The sequence below is a fragment of the Ailuropoda melanoleuca genome, chromosome 7, assembly GCF_002007445.2.
Source record: "Ailuropoda melanoleuca isolate Jingjing chromosome 7, ASM200744v2, whole genome shotgun sequence".
Taxonomy (NCBI): domain Eukaryota; kingdom Metazoa; phylum Chordata; class Mammalia; order Carnivora; family Ursidae; genus Ailuropoda; species Ailuropoda melanoleuca.
In genome coordinates this window covers 85,411,357-85,426,997 of record NC_048224.1, presented here as the reverse complement: position 1 = coordinate 85,426,997, position 15,641 = coordinate 85,411,357, and the positions used below count along the sequence as shown (strand labels likewise).

Here is a 15,641-nt window from a genome sequence, read left to right as displayed (position 1 = left end):
TTCTTAGCTCAGTGCTCCTGCCAGAGGCTGACATGAAACCTATCTGCAGCACCTCTTCAAGTGAAGTTTCCAGATTTAAATCAGAGCAGCACCATCTAAGGAATTAACACTCTCTGTGGTTTAAAAAAAAAAGAAAAAAGAAAAAAGAAGCCATGTTCACCTTTTCGACATCGACAGGGAGCAGGAATGCCTCTGCAGAGAAGGAATTCAAAGAAGTGTTTCTTCCGCAGACTTCAACAGCACCTGCCAATGTTATTAAAAACAGAAAAAAAGAACTTCAAAGATTCCCTTAAGAAAACAAAACAATGCTAGGCAGTGGCCTTTAAATAGTGTGGGTTTTTTTTAATTAGCACAATTCTAGAATAAATTTGGATGCCAGAAGAAGACAGATCCTTCTTGTGGTAGGCTTTGCAGATATTGCCTTAACAGGGGTCATTTCTACAAGAGCCTATTGGAGGAGCTTGGGAGGAATCCTCAGAGGAGGGACGGGAGAACCACTCGGATGGAGGAGACCGATGAGGCAAAGACGGTAGAACGAGAAGAGGATCATGGAAACTACCTAATGGAGATGGAGAAGGGTGAGAAGGAACAGTCTAGAAGCAGGGCCATAAGAATTATGGGCTCTCTTCTCCCATGCACTGCCACTGACCCAAAGCTTCTTGTTTACAGAAACAAATCTATCTGAAAAAGGCCAGCATTGCTTCTCTAAAATGGTCTCCCTCCAGACAAAGACAAGAAGAAATTGCAGAGGGTAGATTAGCTGACTCATCCAGTCTGCACATTGAAGCCACGCTTTACTGGCAGCGAACACCATCAAAACAAAAAACGATTCCTGTCATATGATTTCTTCTTGCAGCGTTTAAGGCAAAACCCTTCTGTGAGAGCCCCGAGGGCTGAGTTGTTCCAACCTGCTCCATTAGACGGCAATGCTCCAGATGGCTTCAGGATTACACAGCTCTCAGGGTGAAGAACAGAGATGCAAGCAGGATTGCCCAATCCCCTGCCTCTTCCTCAAGAAAGTGACTGTTCCATGAAGAACTATGAATCTCTTACGTTCAGAATCCATCTGGGATGGGCAAACTTTCCCTGGAAAGGACTAGGAAGTAAATAGTGTAGGCTCTAAGGGCCACGTGGTGCAACTACACAGTTCTGCCACTGGGGTGAGGAAGGCACTATCAGCAACATGATGTGTAAAATCAGGAGGCCAGCCGGAGTTGGCCCCCAGGTCATGGTTTTTGGACCCTGAGGCTAGAAGAAAAAGGACAGGGGAGAGTCAAACTGTGGATTCCAGTTCCAGCTCTCTCTATACCAGCACTGGGATAGGTAGCCATTAGGACACTGAAGGAGACCAGGGATGGGAGTGTGCTCTATAAATGAGTAAATCCTATGCAAACAAAAGGAACCCTGGATTTGTTTCTTGGGGGCCTCAGGAAATGCTTTTCCGCTGGAGGAGTGGGTGGGTGGGTTTTCCTCTACCATGCTATCTAGAAAAGGAATACCTTGCTGCTGTCATTTGTGACGAAGCAGTCACAGGAAAACTCCGTTGTCTTAGTAGCAAATGCCTATTCTCTGCATTGCTGTCCCACAGCAAAGAAAGACCGGATTGCTGGGGACTTCTCTTTTTTTTAATCCCATGGGCTGCATCCTCCTACCAAGTTTAAAATGGAGTGGTTTTTAAAGGAACTTAGAGAAATTGCTGGGGGTTATTGTCTTGGGACGAAAGGGGCTGGGGTAAGTGTTTTCTTTCCGGGAGAAAGACAAAGCTGCAGGGTGATTTTAAATTGCAGAACCACTTGCTGTGGAGTGTGTCATTTTGCTCAAATTTGGCTCTTATTTCAAAACTAACCCATTTTAAGATTGTCCAAAATCTGCTATTCTTAAGCTATGAAAAATATGTTAAAGATTGTCACCATCTTCGACTTTTCAAAAGTTTTTCCAATAGAACAAATAAACCCCATATTTTAGGAAAGGGGGAGGACTGGTTCTTGCTGGTAATAAATAAATATCTACATACATACACACATATAGACACACACCAGCAGGCAGGCAGCTTTCAGATTGTTTTGAAAGAGAAAACACTGACTATTTGGACCTGTGTTCTAAGAGAAATACAAATCAATGCAGTGTGAATATAACATAATGAGTTTTTTAAAAAAAGATTAGAATGCCACAAATTATAACAGCAATAGATAACTTACTGACTCTTGAGTGGCATTTGGTATGCATTACCTTATTTTAGGAATTCCAATCTTTTAGGAATATGTGCATTACTTCATCGCAATGGGAGCCCTGGCTTTAATAAAAACAAAAAAAGTTTTGTATAGTCTTTGGGGGAATTGTGATTACTAGTTTTAAATCATACTATTTTCTAGTCACCCTCCGTTCAGGTAAAGGTGAGGCAAGTTCATCTCCTAGGAAAGTACTCATGTGGAATGGAGCCCACTCTGTCTGCAAATGTTTTCTCCCACTACATTGAATTGAGAGCGCCTTCAATACTCTCTCTTGCAGCCAGAAGATCCTGAAGGCACACACCAGCTCAAAGATGGCAGCCGGCACTGATTGTCAACTAGGCTGAGCAAAGATGGCATCTCCTTGCTATTGAAGGAGAACGGAAATATCTGATTTTACCCGCTGTGACCGTTCGGGTAGCTGGACTGAAGACAATATTAAATGAGCTAATGCACTGGCTTCTGATCAAAGTGGAAAGCCATGAATTTTTCTCATGACGAAGACAGTCAGACAGGCTTTAGACCAATGCAAGGCCAGCATGGAAACAGACAGGAATGAGGTAGGTTCCGACTGGAGTTACCTTCATCAGGGGAAGCTGTCAGTTGGGAAGGCTTCAGAAAAGCACGGTCAGCATCAGGACAAGGAGAGGAGCTTGTTAACAGAGACATCTGAGGAGAGTGTCCTAGGAGCACCCCCTGCTCTTCTGTTAAGGTAAAAGAGAGGTCACTGCTCTTATCACCTGAGCCCTGGGCAGAGTCTGTGGTATCCTTCAACAGTGATGTCTCCACCACGGAGTCCCCAAGAGACAATGGTGAAGGGCCGAGTGTAGAGGCGGTATCCCCTCCAAGGTGGCTCCCTCTGTTCCCCCCTGTCGGCACCTGAGGGGGCAAATCCTGCAGCTGTTGCTGCTCACACTGGGGGTTAATCCAGGCAGCTTTATGCCTCATGAACCTGATGTCTGATTGGCAAGGGGGTTGGTCAATGTCCAGGAGGCTAGGCGAACCATCCATGTCGCCAGGGTCATTGCTCTCCCTTTCCCATAGGTCCACCGGAGAATCCTGCCGGCCCGTAGACTGTGACACCATCTTTCCAGGCTCAGGGTGGTGTGAATCCTGTTGTATTATTGGATTAGGGCCTTGAACTCACCACAAGGCCAGCAGAGGGCCAGACAGCTTATCTGCAATGAGCAAAAATCATTCAAGATAAGTAAGAACACAGTCATAGTTTTAACTCTAAAATCTTTTGAGGAGAAGAAACAAAAAATAAATAAGCTTGTACTTCACCCTGTACAATACAGTAAATTCCACTTGGATTTACAAGAAATAATTAAACACATCAATCGATCAATCAATCAGCAATAAAACTAGCAGCAGACCCAGGAGGAATGAGGTTGGGACAGGAAAGGGTTTTCAAGGCATAAAGATAATTGAAGATTGCTTTTATATAAGGATAAAGTCATATATGCATACTGCTGATGAAACAGATAAAAAGTGTAAGACAGCTGTGCATTATTCCAATAAAATTAAATGTCAAACCCCAAATGGGAATGTCATTTGGACGTAAAGACACATTTTCATAGTTTCTTAGCTTCTTTTTTTTTTAGCCTGTGTTTGTATTTCAACAAAGTAGACAAGTGGTATGTGAAATTGAGGACAACCACTAGCACTAAAACTTTGTTTTATATAACTTAGATTACAATACTGAATTATAACAGCAATAGAAATTTGTGATTAGCTTATAATATCTAAAGAATATACTGTAAATCTAGAGTCTATCTTTTTTTTTTTAAGAGAGAGAGAAAAGGAGGGGGACACAAGGAGAGGGAGAGAGAGAATCTTAAGCAGACTCCACTCCCAGCATGGAGCCCAACGCAGGGCTTGATCTCACAACCCTGAGATCATGACCTGAGCCGAATCAAGAGTTAGCTGCCCAACCGACTCAGCCACCCAGGCGTCCCAGTTTGCTCACTTTTAAGCTCAATGTTTAGCTCTAGTAAATAAAGTCATGGTTAAAATGTCAAGAGCTACTCAAAAGAGAAACACTCTGGTCACCGTAATCACAGGCCCAGCATGTGTCCTTCTACTGCTCCCACTGTCCCTCACAGTGTGAGGCTCAAAGCAACCTTCAGGAGGAAAAGGAGGTCAGCAAAGGGAAGGCCAAGGGGTGGAAGCAGTCGGCGCAGGTGAGCTTAGCTTAAAGGAAGGGTGGAGAACAGAGCTACAAGGTGGTGAGCTGAGACTCTGGAGTCAGTTTCAGGGCTTTAAACACTATCGTTATGTATACAGCTGGCTCCCACCTAGATCCCGGCTCCTGCCCTTCCCTGGAACCACGGGCTAGCATATCTTACTGCCTATCTGACATTCATCCAGGGGATATTGCAAACTGACACATTCAAACAGACCCTAATTTCCCCCAAATCTGCTCCTCCCTGGTTTTCCCATCTCAGGAAACATACCTCCCAGTTGCTGAAGCCCAAAATCTGGAAGTCATCTCTGATCCTATCTTTCCCTAGCTCTCCATCTTTAATCCATTAGCAAGTTCATATCTATAGCTACCGTCTTCATCTAAGTCACCCATCTTCTCCCACCTGGGCCTCCTTCCATTGGCCCAGATGGTCTCCTTGCTTCTACTCTTGCCAACTTATAATCAAGAGGTATGCAGAGATCTTTTATAAGCCTAAATCAGATGTCAGTCCCCTAATCACCCACCCACCCCCTGATAGATCCTATCAAATCTGGAATAAAATCCAAAATCCTTACCTTGTCCTTAAGGCATGACATGATCCCATCCTGCAGACCACTCTCACTTATCTCTGTCCACCTTCAATAAGTCCCAACCACGGAGCAAATTCTTAGGTCCTACAAGCCCTTGCTGACCCTAACAGTGCTGTTCTAGTCCCTCAGCCTAGACCGCTCTTCCCCCAACTGATCATATGTCTGGCTCCTTTCTGTCTTGTTGTATACTTTGGTTTATAAATTACTTCCTCAAAGAAGTCTTTCCTAACTACCTCTCTTAAAGTAGTTCCCCAGTTACTCCCTATCACATCACCTTGCTTAATTTTCAACATGGTCATCTCACTTCCTGATATTTTTTTAGCTCCTCACTGTCAATCCCCTCCACCCCCTCCCTATAAGCTCCACGAGAACAGAGACCTCGTCTGTTCTCCGCCAGGCCACAGAGCTGCCCTATGGGGGCTCAATGAATTTATGGACTGAATGAGCAAATCCAACAAAATGGAAATAATGTCATGAGCTGGAGAGAAGACTTCTGTGGTACACACGACTGTTCTGCTACTGTGGCAGAATTATTTGTACAGGGATGGAAGTGAATCCATGTTTCCTAAAGAGAGGACATTTTTCTCACCCAACACTTACAAAATAGACCAAAGGAAGGTACCTGTGAAAACTATACCACCATGCCTTGGGTTTTCTTGATTTGGGGGGCCTTCTGTTCCAGGTCAAACCTTTTGAAGGGACACATACACTGAGATAAGATACACATAATACTGCATGGTACTGCGTAAGCTCCAAGTCACCGCTCACCAAATGTCACGGGCTCTGGTGGTGAATGCCAGAACTCATCTGAAGCGATTCGTCTTCCTTCTCCAAACCTCAAATCTCACCTGGTACCCCAACTTCTCTTCGCCGCCCATCTTTTCCTCCCCAATAATTTTAGGTGTCATCATTACAAAGGGGAACCATGACCGTGTTTTTATGGAATGGCCAAAACACAGCAGCCTAGAGCGAGTGAAGCACTCACATGGCACCAAACCCACCCATCCCACCTCATTCCCAGAAATGATACTGGGAACCACTTCGTCCCTTCCAACCTCCTCCTGTGAATTAACATACATATGTCAGGTCAGAAGATGTGTTTTGTTTTCTCTTTTATACATACACACGGGCTCATACTGGACAGAATCTATAATGAACCTTCTTTTTCTGTCAACAAGGTCTTGAGGGTGCTTATCACTCTTCACTGTCCTACCACTTTTTATAGTATAAATGTATCAAAATTTACAGAAATTTATTTTCTGTTTCTGTTCCTATTTATTTTATTGACAGAAATTTATTTTCTGTTTTTCACTATTATAAAACATACAGCAATGAACATCTTTATTCGTGTTGCTTTTTGTTGATTTTCTCTCACTGGATCTCTTCTCTTACAAGTTCCAATTTTAGTTCTGAGTCTGTAGCTCCTGACAACATCATTATTTCCAAGAGATGAAGCCAGAAGTTATGTTTCACACTCAATCCTCTACACGTCATAGCTGTTCTTGCGTGTGGGAGACGATTACAGATGTGAAATCACATAAAAATGCACAGCCTCCAACCAATGATAAGTAGCAGTGATCCCTGTGTTTTTATAAGCAGAGTAAAGGCAATAGTTCAAAAACAATGACGTTACGTATGAGCCTCCTAGATATGGAACTGACTTAACTGCACTGAGCAAAACAGACTTTCTTTTACAAAGTAATTTCAGAAGCAGGTGCTTGCTCTACTTCCTTCTAGAAAGATCTTCTTGTTTCACACAAATAACCAGCAGGCGTTGGCTTTTCCGGGTTATAAAACGAGAACATGTTAGAGCTGGAATAGGCCCACAGAGATTCCAAGCCATGTCTAAGGACACTGCTGTGTAGTGGCACAGAGAGGATGACAAGCCAGGTTGGACACTCATCAAGGAGCATGAGTTTCTCTGAGAGGGAGGCTGACACAGGAGACAGCAATGATCAGAAACAAAGTCCAGGCCCTAGTCCCAGAGGTCAACATCTCCCCTGCTTGATCTTTGAGGCAAAAGATGATTCATGACATACCATCATATGGTTGTGTTGCTCGTTGTCACCTTGCTCACAGTGCGTTCATTATTGGATTAAACAAATATTTACTGAGCATCTACTACGTGACTGGCACGGTTTTGTTTTGGAAGCACTGGAGGAAAATAAGCTCCATGATTCCTCCAGTAGTTTACGTTCTGGTAAACGGGAGACAGTGACTAAACCTAGACATTCAGACATGTCAGGGCTGATAGGTAGTAGGTAATATGGGTCCAAGCAATGGTTGGCATCTTCCCAAAATGCTTCCCACTGTCATAAAAGGGGTCTTTTGAATCAGAGAGGGTTAGGTACAAAGATAAAATCAGTTTCCAAAAAACATTTGAAAGGAAGAGAAATCAAATTGCAAAGCTTACCATCATTTCTATTGAGATTTTCGTATCAAGGGTGAGCACGGGACAGATTACTAGCTAACATACGTGCAGCAGCAAGGTCCTAGACAAAAGAAAGACTCCCCCTGCCAAGCCATTCTGGATGGATCCCTGCCCCTCCAAGTCTGTGGTTCTGTTGAGAATGACAGCATCATGAGGGCAACCTGAGAGCCACAGTATTGACTGCAAAGATGCAACTTTTGCAAAAGGGGTGGACGACTCAGTTGGGCCTGAGCCACCATGACCTCTATAGTGACCTCACAAAAGTCTTTCAGACCATAACCGGCCAGCACTTTGATGGCAGAAGAGCAGCTTTTATCTGCTAAGACCCCTAACAATCTTATGAATAGGCACAAGCAGGTCAGATTTAGGATTTTAGATTTTCTCTGCCCCAGCACTAACTACTGACTGAATACATTACTGGGAGCATTAAAGACTCATCTTAAATGTGACCTTCTCAGCAACGCCTCCATATTCCCCCTATATAAGTCGTGGTAACTGCCCCAGCCAGTAATTCCTCTCCCCCTACGCACCTCTAGGTTTCTTCTTACTCCTTAGCACGAAACCCCATTTTATTTAATCTCGAAGACTTAACACCCACTAAAATGTAAAATCTCTGAGGGTAACTTCTTAAAAAAATTGTACTTGGGACACTACTTTGTTCCCAGAACCTAGAAGAGGGGCACAAATAGGTGCTCAGCAAATATGTTCTTCGAGTGTGAATAAAATGAATGAAAGAATGAACAAATGAACAGTGCCGAAGTATGGTTCTGTTGGTTATTTCTGTTGCCCAAGAAAGTCAAGAATAAATGTCAACCTTTCTAAGAAATTGGAGATCACAACCTAAAATTTCTGCCAACCATTTCCTTAGAATAAAGGAAGTGAGAGAAAAGAAATCGCAAGTAAGAGTTGAGGTGAAAGGTAAAATTCATTTGTGCTGATTTTAGGGTGGTTTACGGAGCATGCTCAGTAATAAACAAATGCAAGTGAACAGACAGCATGTAAGCTATTTGGGGCTAACACAGTTCCCCAGTCCTCTTCCCATCTTTCTGTATCTACTTCCCTTCAAGCTTTGACTTTAAACAGACTCACATCCCCAAGGATGTCAACAGACTCACACTATCACTCATCAAACAGAAACCATAAGATGCCCAATCAAGAGACTCCACAGCTTCTACAAAGTGGCCAGGAATCAGAGTAAACCGCCATTTTCCTACAGCTGCAATTTCACCACAACACATACTGAACTCGGTGTTCTAACACGAAAAGCACCAGGAAGGAAACAGTGCTATATTGCAGTGGTCATTGTGGCATCACACGGACTCTTCTCCGACCAACCTGACCTTTGGCAATGACCCTTAATTTTGAAGGTCTGCTGTCAAAAGAACACAGAGGAAGGACAGAAAGCAATTATGACAAATGGGTGGGGTGAGAAGGGGAAGACCCAACAAAGGCAAAGATTAGAAAACTGCCTAAGAAAATTGCAAGGTTGCCCAAGATACACAAATGACTAACTTCCTGTGGTCACTGCGCATGTCATATTTTCCACTCTCATTCTACATGATGATAACATGAAATATTTCAGGCATCATTATGCTGATTTGGGAACTGAAATAAAGAATGTTAGGGGACTTGCCCAAAGCCTCCCCATGAATAATTACCAGAAGTAGAACAAAAAACAAGAGTCTGACACCTGATTGAAAGCTCCTTCCACTGATATTTATGTGTGCCATTTGGGCTGAAATTAGGGTATTTGCAATTTCATTGGTAAAGTAATTTTAAGAATTTTCCCATGAGATCTGTCACAAAACAAAGAATTAAGAACCACACCACTATATTTGATTCCATGTTTTTAGAATACTGTGCCCAGAATTTTATGATTATACCTATTTATAAAAAACAAAATCATTGTACATACATCTCCAGTATGGGACTATCTATTTATAAATCTTACCTGAACCCAGCTATTCTACTATAGTATGTAACTTAAAAATTTGTGAAAATAGCACTTTGTTCTTCCTTTCCAATAAATCATCTTGTATCCTAAAAGTACATACCACCACTCAAATAATGGTTTACTTAAAACCTTCTATATTAAAAAAATAATAATAAACCAAAAATTACCTATCCATGAATATTAGATAATCGAGTAAGACTTACAAAAAATATTAATACAAACATTTACCCACAGTAAGGGTAGGTATCTACCCTTGAATGATGGCGAGGTTCCCATGTTTGGGCAAAAAAAAATGGGGAGCCATATCAGAAAACAGTCGGAAGTTCCTCAAATAGTTTAACATAGAGTTACCATTTGAACTAGCAATTCCACTCCTGGGTATATACCCCAGAGAATGAAAGCAGATGTTCACACGAGCACTTGTACACAAATTTGAACGGCAGCATTATTCACAATAGCCAAAAAAGTGGAAGCCACCCAAATGTCCATCAACTGATGGATGGGTAAGCAAAGTGTGTGACCATCACACAATGCAGTATTATTCGGCCATGATAAGAAGTGAGGTACTGAGACATGCCGCAGTGTGGGTGAGCCCTGAAAACATTATTCTTTTTTTTTTTTTTAAAATTTTTTTAAAGATTTTATTTATTTATTTGACAGAGAAAGCCAGCGAGAGAGGGAACACAAGCAGGGGGAGTGNAATTTTTTTTAAAGATTTTATTTATTTATTTGACAGAGAAAGCCAGCGAGAGAGGGAACACAAGCAGGGGGAGTGGGAGAGGAAGAAGCAGGCTCATAACGGAGGAGCCTGATGTGGCTCAATCCCATAACGCCGGGATCACGCCCTGAGCCGAAGGCAGACGCTTAACCGCTATGCCACCCAGGCGCCCCTGAAAACATTATTCTAAGTGAAACAGCCAGTCACAAAAAATATTTCATATTGATAGGTTTTTTTTTTTAATGAAATGTCCCGAACAGGTAAATCCATAGAGACAGAACATAGATTCGTGGTTTTTCAGAGGAAGGAGGGAATGAGAAAATAAAGAGCGATGGCTAAAGGGTACAGGATACCTTTTTGAAGCTCTAAATGTTCTAGAATCAACTGTGGTAATGATGACACATATCTGTGAATATACTAAAACCACTGAAATGTACACTTTAAAAGTGGCATTTTTTAAAAAAGATTTACTTATTATTTTGAGAAGGGGGAGGGAGGGGCAGAGGAAGAGGGAGAGAGAATCCCAAGCAGACCCCAAGCTGAGCTTGGAGCCTGAGGCAGGGCTCCATCCCACGGCCCTGAGATCACAGCTGAGCTGAAACCAAGAGTCAGAGGCTGAGCCACCCAGGTGCCCCTGAACTGTAGACTTTAAATGGGTGAATTGTGTATTATGTGAATTCTATCTCCATCTCGATAATGCTGTCCAAAAAAATGAAATGGGAAGAAGTTCCCATCTCCCTTCAAAAAGGCCTAGGAAGCCTAGAAAGCACTGGTATTACTCGGGCTCAGGGGCTCAGAGGAGCACCGGCCGGAAGTCAGGCTGCAAACGCAGGCACTGAGCGTTAATGGCGAAACAGAGCATGGATAAAGGGAATACAGAATATAGGTGCCGAAAGTAGGTACAGAGAAGAGAGGGGAAGTAGAAGTGAAATTGCCACAACTGAACGATCGAGAAAAAGAAAAGAGAAAAAAACAAAAACCAAGGGCTGGTAAAGACAACATCATGAATGTGATGGCAACTAGCAATGGGGCACTGGGTACCAGATCTTTCACGACGGTCCCAACACCCACCCTCATCTTCAAACCAGTGCTGTGAGGGAGGTTCTGCTGGTCCCGGCTCATAGATGGGAAACAAAGTCAATGCAGTTAAGTATTGTGCTTCTGTGTGATTGAGTGCTTATCTCTGAGAAATACATACAGGTGCATGTAGATATCACCAATAGAATTTCTAACATCTGCTTTAAAATAATACAGTGGGAAGTGCCAGCAGGGGATATGGAAGAAACCCAACTAGCCACGTTGATAATTGTTGAAAGTGGGAGAAGGGTACATGTACTATTCCCTCTACTTTTAAGTATGAAATTTTCCATAAGCAAACTCCCTAGGTAAAAATTTAAACAAAAACAAAAACAAGGGCGCCTAGGTGGCTCCGTCAGTTAAGCATCTAACTCTTCATTTTGGCTCAGGTTGTAAGCTCAGGGTCATGAGATGGAGCCCAGGGTCGTGAGATCCAGTCCCGGGTTGGGCTCCACACTGGGCCTGGAGTTGGCTTGAGATTCTCTCTCTCCTTCTGCCCGTCCCCCACTCCCTGCCTTGCACACATGCATGCCCTCTCTCTCTCAAAAACAAACAAACAAACAAACAAACAAAAGTTAAACAGAAAAATCCATTGATAGATGAATGGATAAAAAAGATGTGGTGTGTGTATATATACACACACACACACAATGGAATATTACTCAGTCATCAAAAAATGAAATCTTGCCATTTGCAATAATGTGGGTGGAATTAGAGGGTATTATACTAAGCAAAATAAGTCAATCAGAGAAAGACAATTATCATATGATCTCACTGATATGTGGAATTTAAGAAACAAAACAGAGGATCATAGGGGAAGAGAGGAAAAAATAAACAAGACGAAACCAGAGAAGGAGATAAATCATAAGAAACTCTTAATCATAGGAAACAAACTGAGGGCTACTGGAGGGGAGGCGGATGGAGGGAAGGGGTAACTGGGTGATGGACATTGGGGAGGGCACGTGACGTAAAGAGCACTGGGTATTATTTAACTGATGAATCGCAGACCTGTACCCCTGAAACCAATAATACATTATATGTTAATTAATTGAATTTAAATTTAAAAAAATAAACAATTTTTAAATTAAAAAAAAACTTCTCCATTGCTATATCTGCCCATGTATTCCTGAGTTTATCTCTCTGACCTCCTTCTCTGCTACTCTCCATCCCTACACCTCTATACCCTTCTGCACCCCTACTCCCCTCTACACTCTTCTACTTGCACTCCCACCTTTATTCAAATTTACCTTTGGAATGAGACTTTCCTCATCACCCTTTTTAAAACTGCATCCCTAAGGTATACACTGTCTTATTACCGCCCTGTTTTTTTTTCCCCAGAGCACTCATCTTCTATTATCTTAGCCATCACCGTCAGTTCATAACTAACACTTACATGGCACTTACCATGTGCCTACTAGCACTGTTCTAGATTTTCTACACACACACACACACACACACACACACACTTGATCCTTCTAACTATCTATGAGGTAGATATAACAATACTATTTTTATTTTACAGATGAGAATCCAAGGCAACACTTGTAAATGGTTTCCCCTAACACGGGGAAACCCTGTTAGCAAGCAAATACTCTTTTTTTTTTTTTTTTTAGCTCTTTACTTATCTTCCTCTAAAGATCATTCGAATTAAAATGCTTACTCTTGCATCTTTATCCTTGGCTCTGACAGAGTTTTCCCGTATCAGGAAACAAGAACTGTAACTTCAGAAAGCTGACAATGTTTTCAAAGCTAAACGGTCTCATGAAGAGCATGTCAAATCAAATCTAACGCGCCCCCCCCCACTGGCCACTACTAATTTTCCTCAACTTTCTTACCATCTCCCTCAGGCCCTGAAGAAGATGAGGAAGGCGGAGTTCCTGTCTCCTGACCCCCTGATGTCACACTGGGATGCGCAGTGTCTGGGAGTGGTGCTGGGAAGAGGAACAGACACATCCTGACGTTTTGGACAGGTAGGCAGGAAAATGCCCGCACTACGCAGTCGGTGCCGCCTTAACTCTGCTCCAAATGAGGTTCTGCTGGTGGCCAGGAAGCAGGTGTGAGCAGCAAAGTGGTGATATCTTAATTTACAGAAACCATGCTTCATAGTTTTCAAAACACTACCCTCCCTCCTTCCAAACCATCCAGTAAGGTAGGGCAGGGATTATCTGCCCACTTCTCACACAAGCAAACTGAGGTTCAACGAGGTTTCTTGACTTGACAAAACCTCACTGCTATTCAGTCTACGAAACCCAAATTTGCCGACCCTCAGCTCTTTGAGGCTTCCCACCACACTCAATTCAAAGATCCTTCCAACTTCCACTGCAATCACACAGTAAGCACACTTCTGGAATATACCCCTTCCTGTGCGTCTCATTTCCCATTTAGGGCTGAAACACCCCTCTTCGGAAGGTTCTCCACATTCTCCAAGCTGACAGCATCAGTAGTCGCAGGAGGGGGGATAGCAAACCTCAGGGTGCGGCGACAGGCAGGCTGGAGGGGGTGGGGGTGCAATGCAGCAGTTCTGCTTTCCCCCCTGCAAATCTCAGCGGATGGGCTTCACAATGGGCCCTCGACCACCCAGTGTGCCGCGCTTTCGCGTTCTGACCTAGCTCGGTGAAGGAGCAAAAAGTTTGGCTTTTGCCACCAGATAGCCATAGGTTTGGGTGTGTTGGGGAGGAGATCCTCCGCGGGCCTTCGCCATCTGTGTGCGCGCTTTTGGGGAACCGAGAAAAGCCATCGCGTCCCAAACACAGCGCCCGGGGACCACTCCGGGCACAGGCTTTGTGCTCCCTGCGAATCGCCAAACGATAAAGTGCCTGGAGGTCCCGCTCCTGAGGCTTCCGGATCCAAAGCGAGCATAGGGTCCCTCCCTTTTGCAAGTCAATTCCAGAAAAATCCGCCACCCCCGCAGAGGAGCCCCTTACTACGTTCCCCAAGGGCCCTGCGCACTGTCCTGCCCTGGCAGGGCCCCCGGCTCGCGCAAACCTCTCCGGCGCCTCTCGCACCACCTCACCTCTCCAGCAGCCTCCCTCCGCCGGCGTGCACCCACCGCGGGCACCCCTCGCACCCCCACCGCTCCGACAGCCTCCCTCCGCCGGCGTGCCCCCACCTCGGGCTCCCGTCGCGTCCCAGCCCGGGCAGCCTCACCCCAGCGCGCCAGGTGAGCGCACGGCGTCGGCTCCCGTCTCGCGTGGATCCGCGCGGCTCGCGGCGCCGCGGCCAGGTCAGCGCGCGCCACCGCGGCGGAAAGAGGGAGCGCGGAGGGGGAAGCGGCGCCCTGACGCTGCCACGCCGCCACCACCCCACCCCCGTCAAAATCCCGGGCTCCCGCCGCAATCCGAGAAGGCCCCCCGGGGAAGCGAGGCGCAGCTTCCGAGCCTGCTGCTCGCTGGGAGATGCAGAGGACGCGAGCCGGAATGAGCTTGGGCCCCCGCGCTCCTCCCCCACTCGCGGCTGTGACCCCGGCTCCCACCTCCGAGCCCTGGGTGACGCGGGCTGGGACAGCCGGGAGCAGCCGTGCTCCCCCTCTCCCCCGGTTCCTTCCCGAAATCACGCCCTACCCTCGCTGGGGGCCCAGCCGCAAGCGCGCTGTCAGGGGTTGAAACACCGAGAAAAATGCAAACCTGGAGGACAACGAATTCCCGGACAAGGAATTCCCAGACGCCCCAAGCGGCGGTATTAGCATTCATGCAACTGCCTGAAATGGGGAACGGTCCTCCTGAGTAATTGGGATTCGTCTGCATAGAAATCCACGCCCCCAGCGGGGACCTAAAATTTATCTGGAGCCTGACCTCAGCTGGCTGCTCCACGCGGAGGCCCACTCTGAGGACTTCACTGGAACTCGTCCCACCTAATCGTCACCTTGTATTCTTGAGGCGGGGGTTTGCGGTTCCATCACAGCTATGTGATGCATCCAGATCTAGGTGGGTGCTGGGGAAAAGCTGCCAACCAAAACGGAAAGTTTTCACAATTAGAAACCTAAGTCCCTGGGGAGCTCCAGCGCACTCCAGCAGCGCCCTAATCTCTCTTGGAGAAAGAATCTCAGAGTTACCTGTCCCTGTAACAATAGGCAAGTGAGCCGCTCTGGGATGACTTAAAAGAATCCCTTCTTAAGGGGAAAACCAACCGCACTGCAGCCCCCTTGGTCCTTTGGCTTTGTCTTGTGTCACTTCTAGGTTGTGGAACCACGTCACAGGTATGTTGGGCTTTATGTGCTGGATGTCTCCCTGGAACATACCCTCCCTGCCACAGCCTAAAGTGGAGTGGCTAAGGGTGGGCTCCAGGTAGTCACGCCCTCTCCGAAGACAGTGGGATCCAGCATCAAAGCCGGTTGATATACCAGCTGTCAGTCTCCCCACTTTTGTTGAACACAGCTTCTTTGGGGCCTAGAGCCGCTTAGACCTGAAAGGACTCTGGACTTCTGGGGTTCTGTCTCAGGAATTTAGATAGGCTGAAGGC

The 15,641-nt window shown here is 45.2% G+C and overlaps 1 protein-coding gene across 13 annotated transcripts in view; it reads right to left on the bottom strand.

Annotated features, from left to right (window-relative positions):
* The window catches only part of RUBCNL (rubicon like autophagy enhancer), a 37,332-nt gene extending 22,221 nt beyond the window's left edge, over nucleotides 1–15,111 (bottom strand). For 3 of the 13 annotated variants that reach the window (XR_004626736.1, XM_034665186.1, XM_034665189.1), the window contains exons 1-3: nucleotides 14,331–14,615; nucleotides 2,810–3,406; nucleotides 161–243 (exon numbers count right to left, since the gene is read on the bottom strand). Coding sequence is in view for 12 of the 13 variants with exons in the window: in XM_034665186.1 (XP_034521077.1) it covers nucleotides 161–243; nucleotides 2,810–3,314 (588 nt within the window). In the remaining variant the exon portion in view is untranslated. Of the gene's footprint in view, nucleotides 1–160; nucleotides 244–2,809; nucleotides 3,407–4,988; nucleotides 5,973–13,018; nucleotides 13,608–14,196; nucleotides 14,616–14,806; nucleotides 14,943–14,974 lie in introns of those variants that run through there. The other 10 variants (XM_034665185.1, XM_011219399.3, XM_019794930.2 and 7 more) reach the window with 10 other exon arrangements.
* Nucleotides 15,112–15,641: the final 530 nt, after the last annotated feature.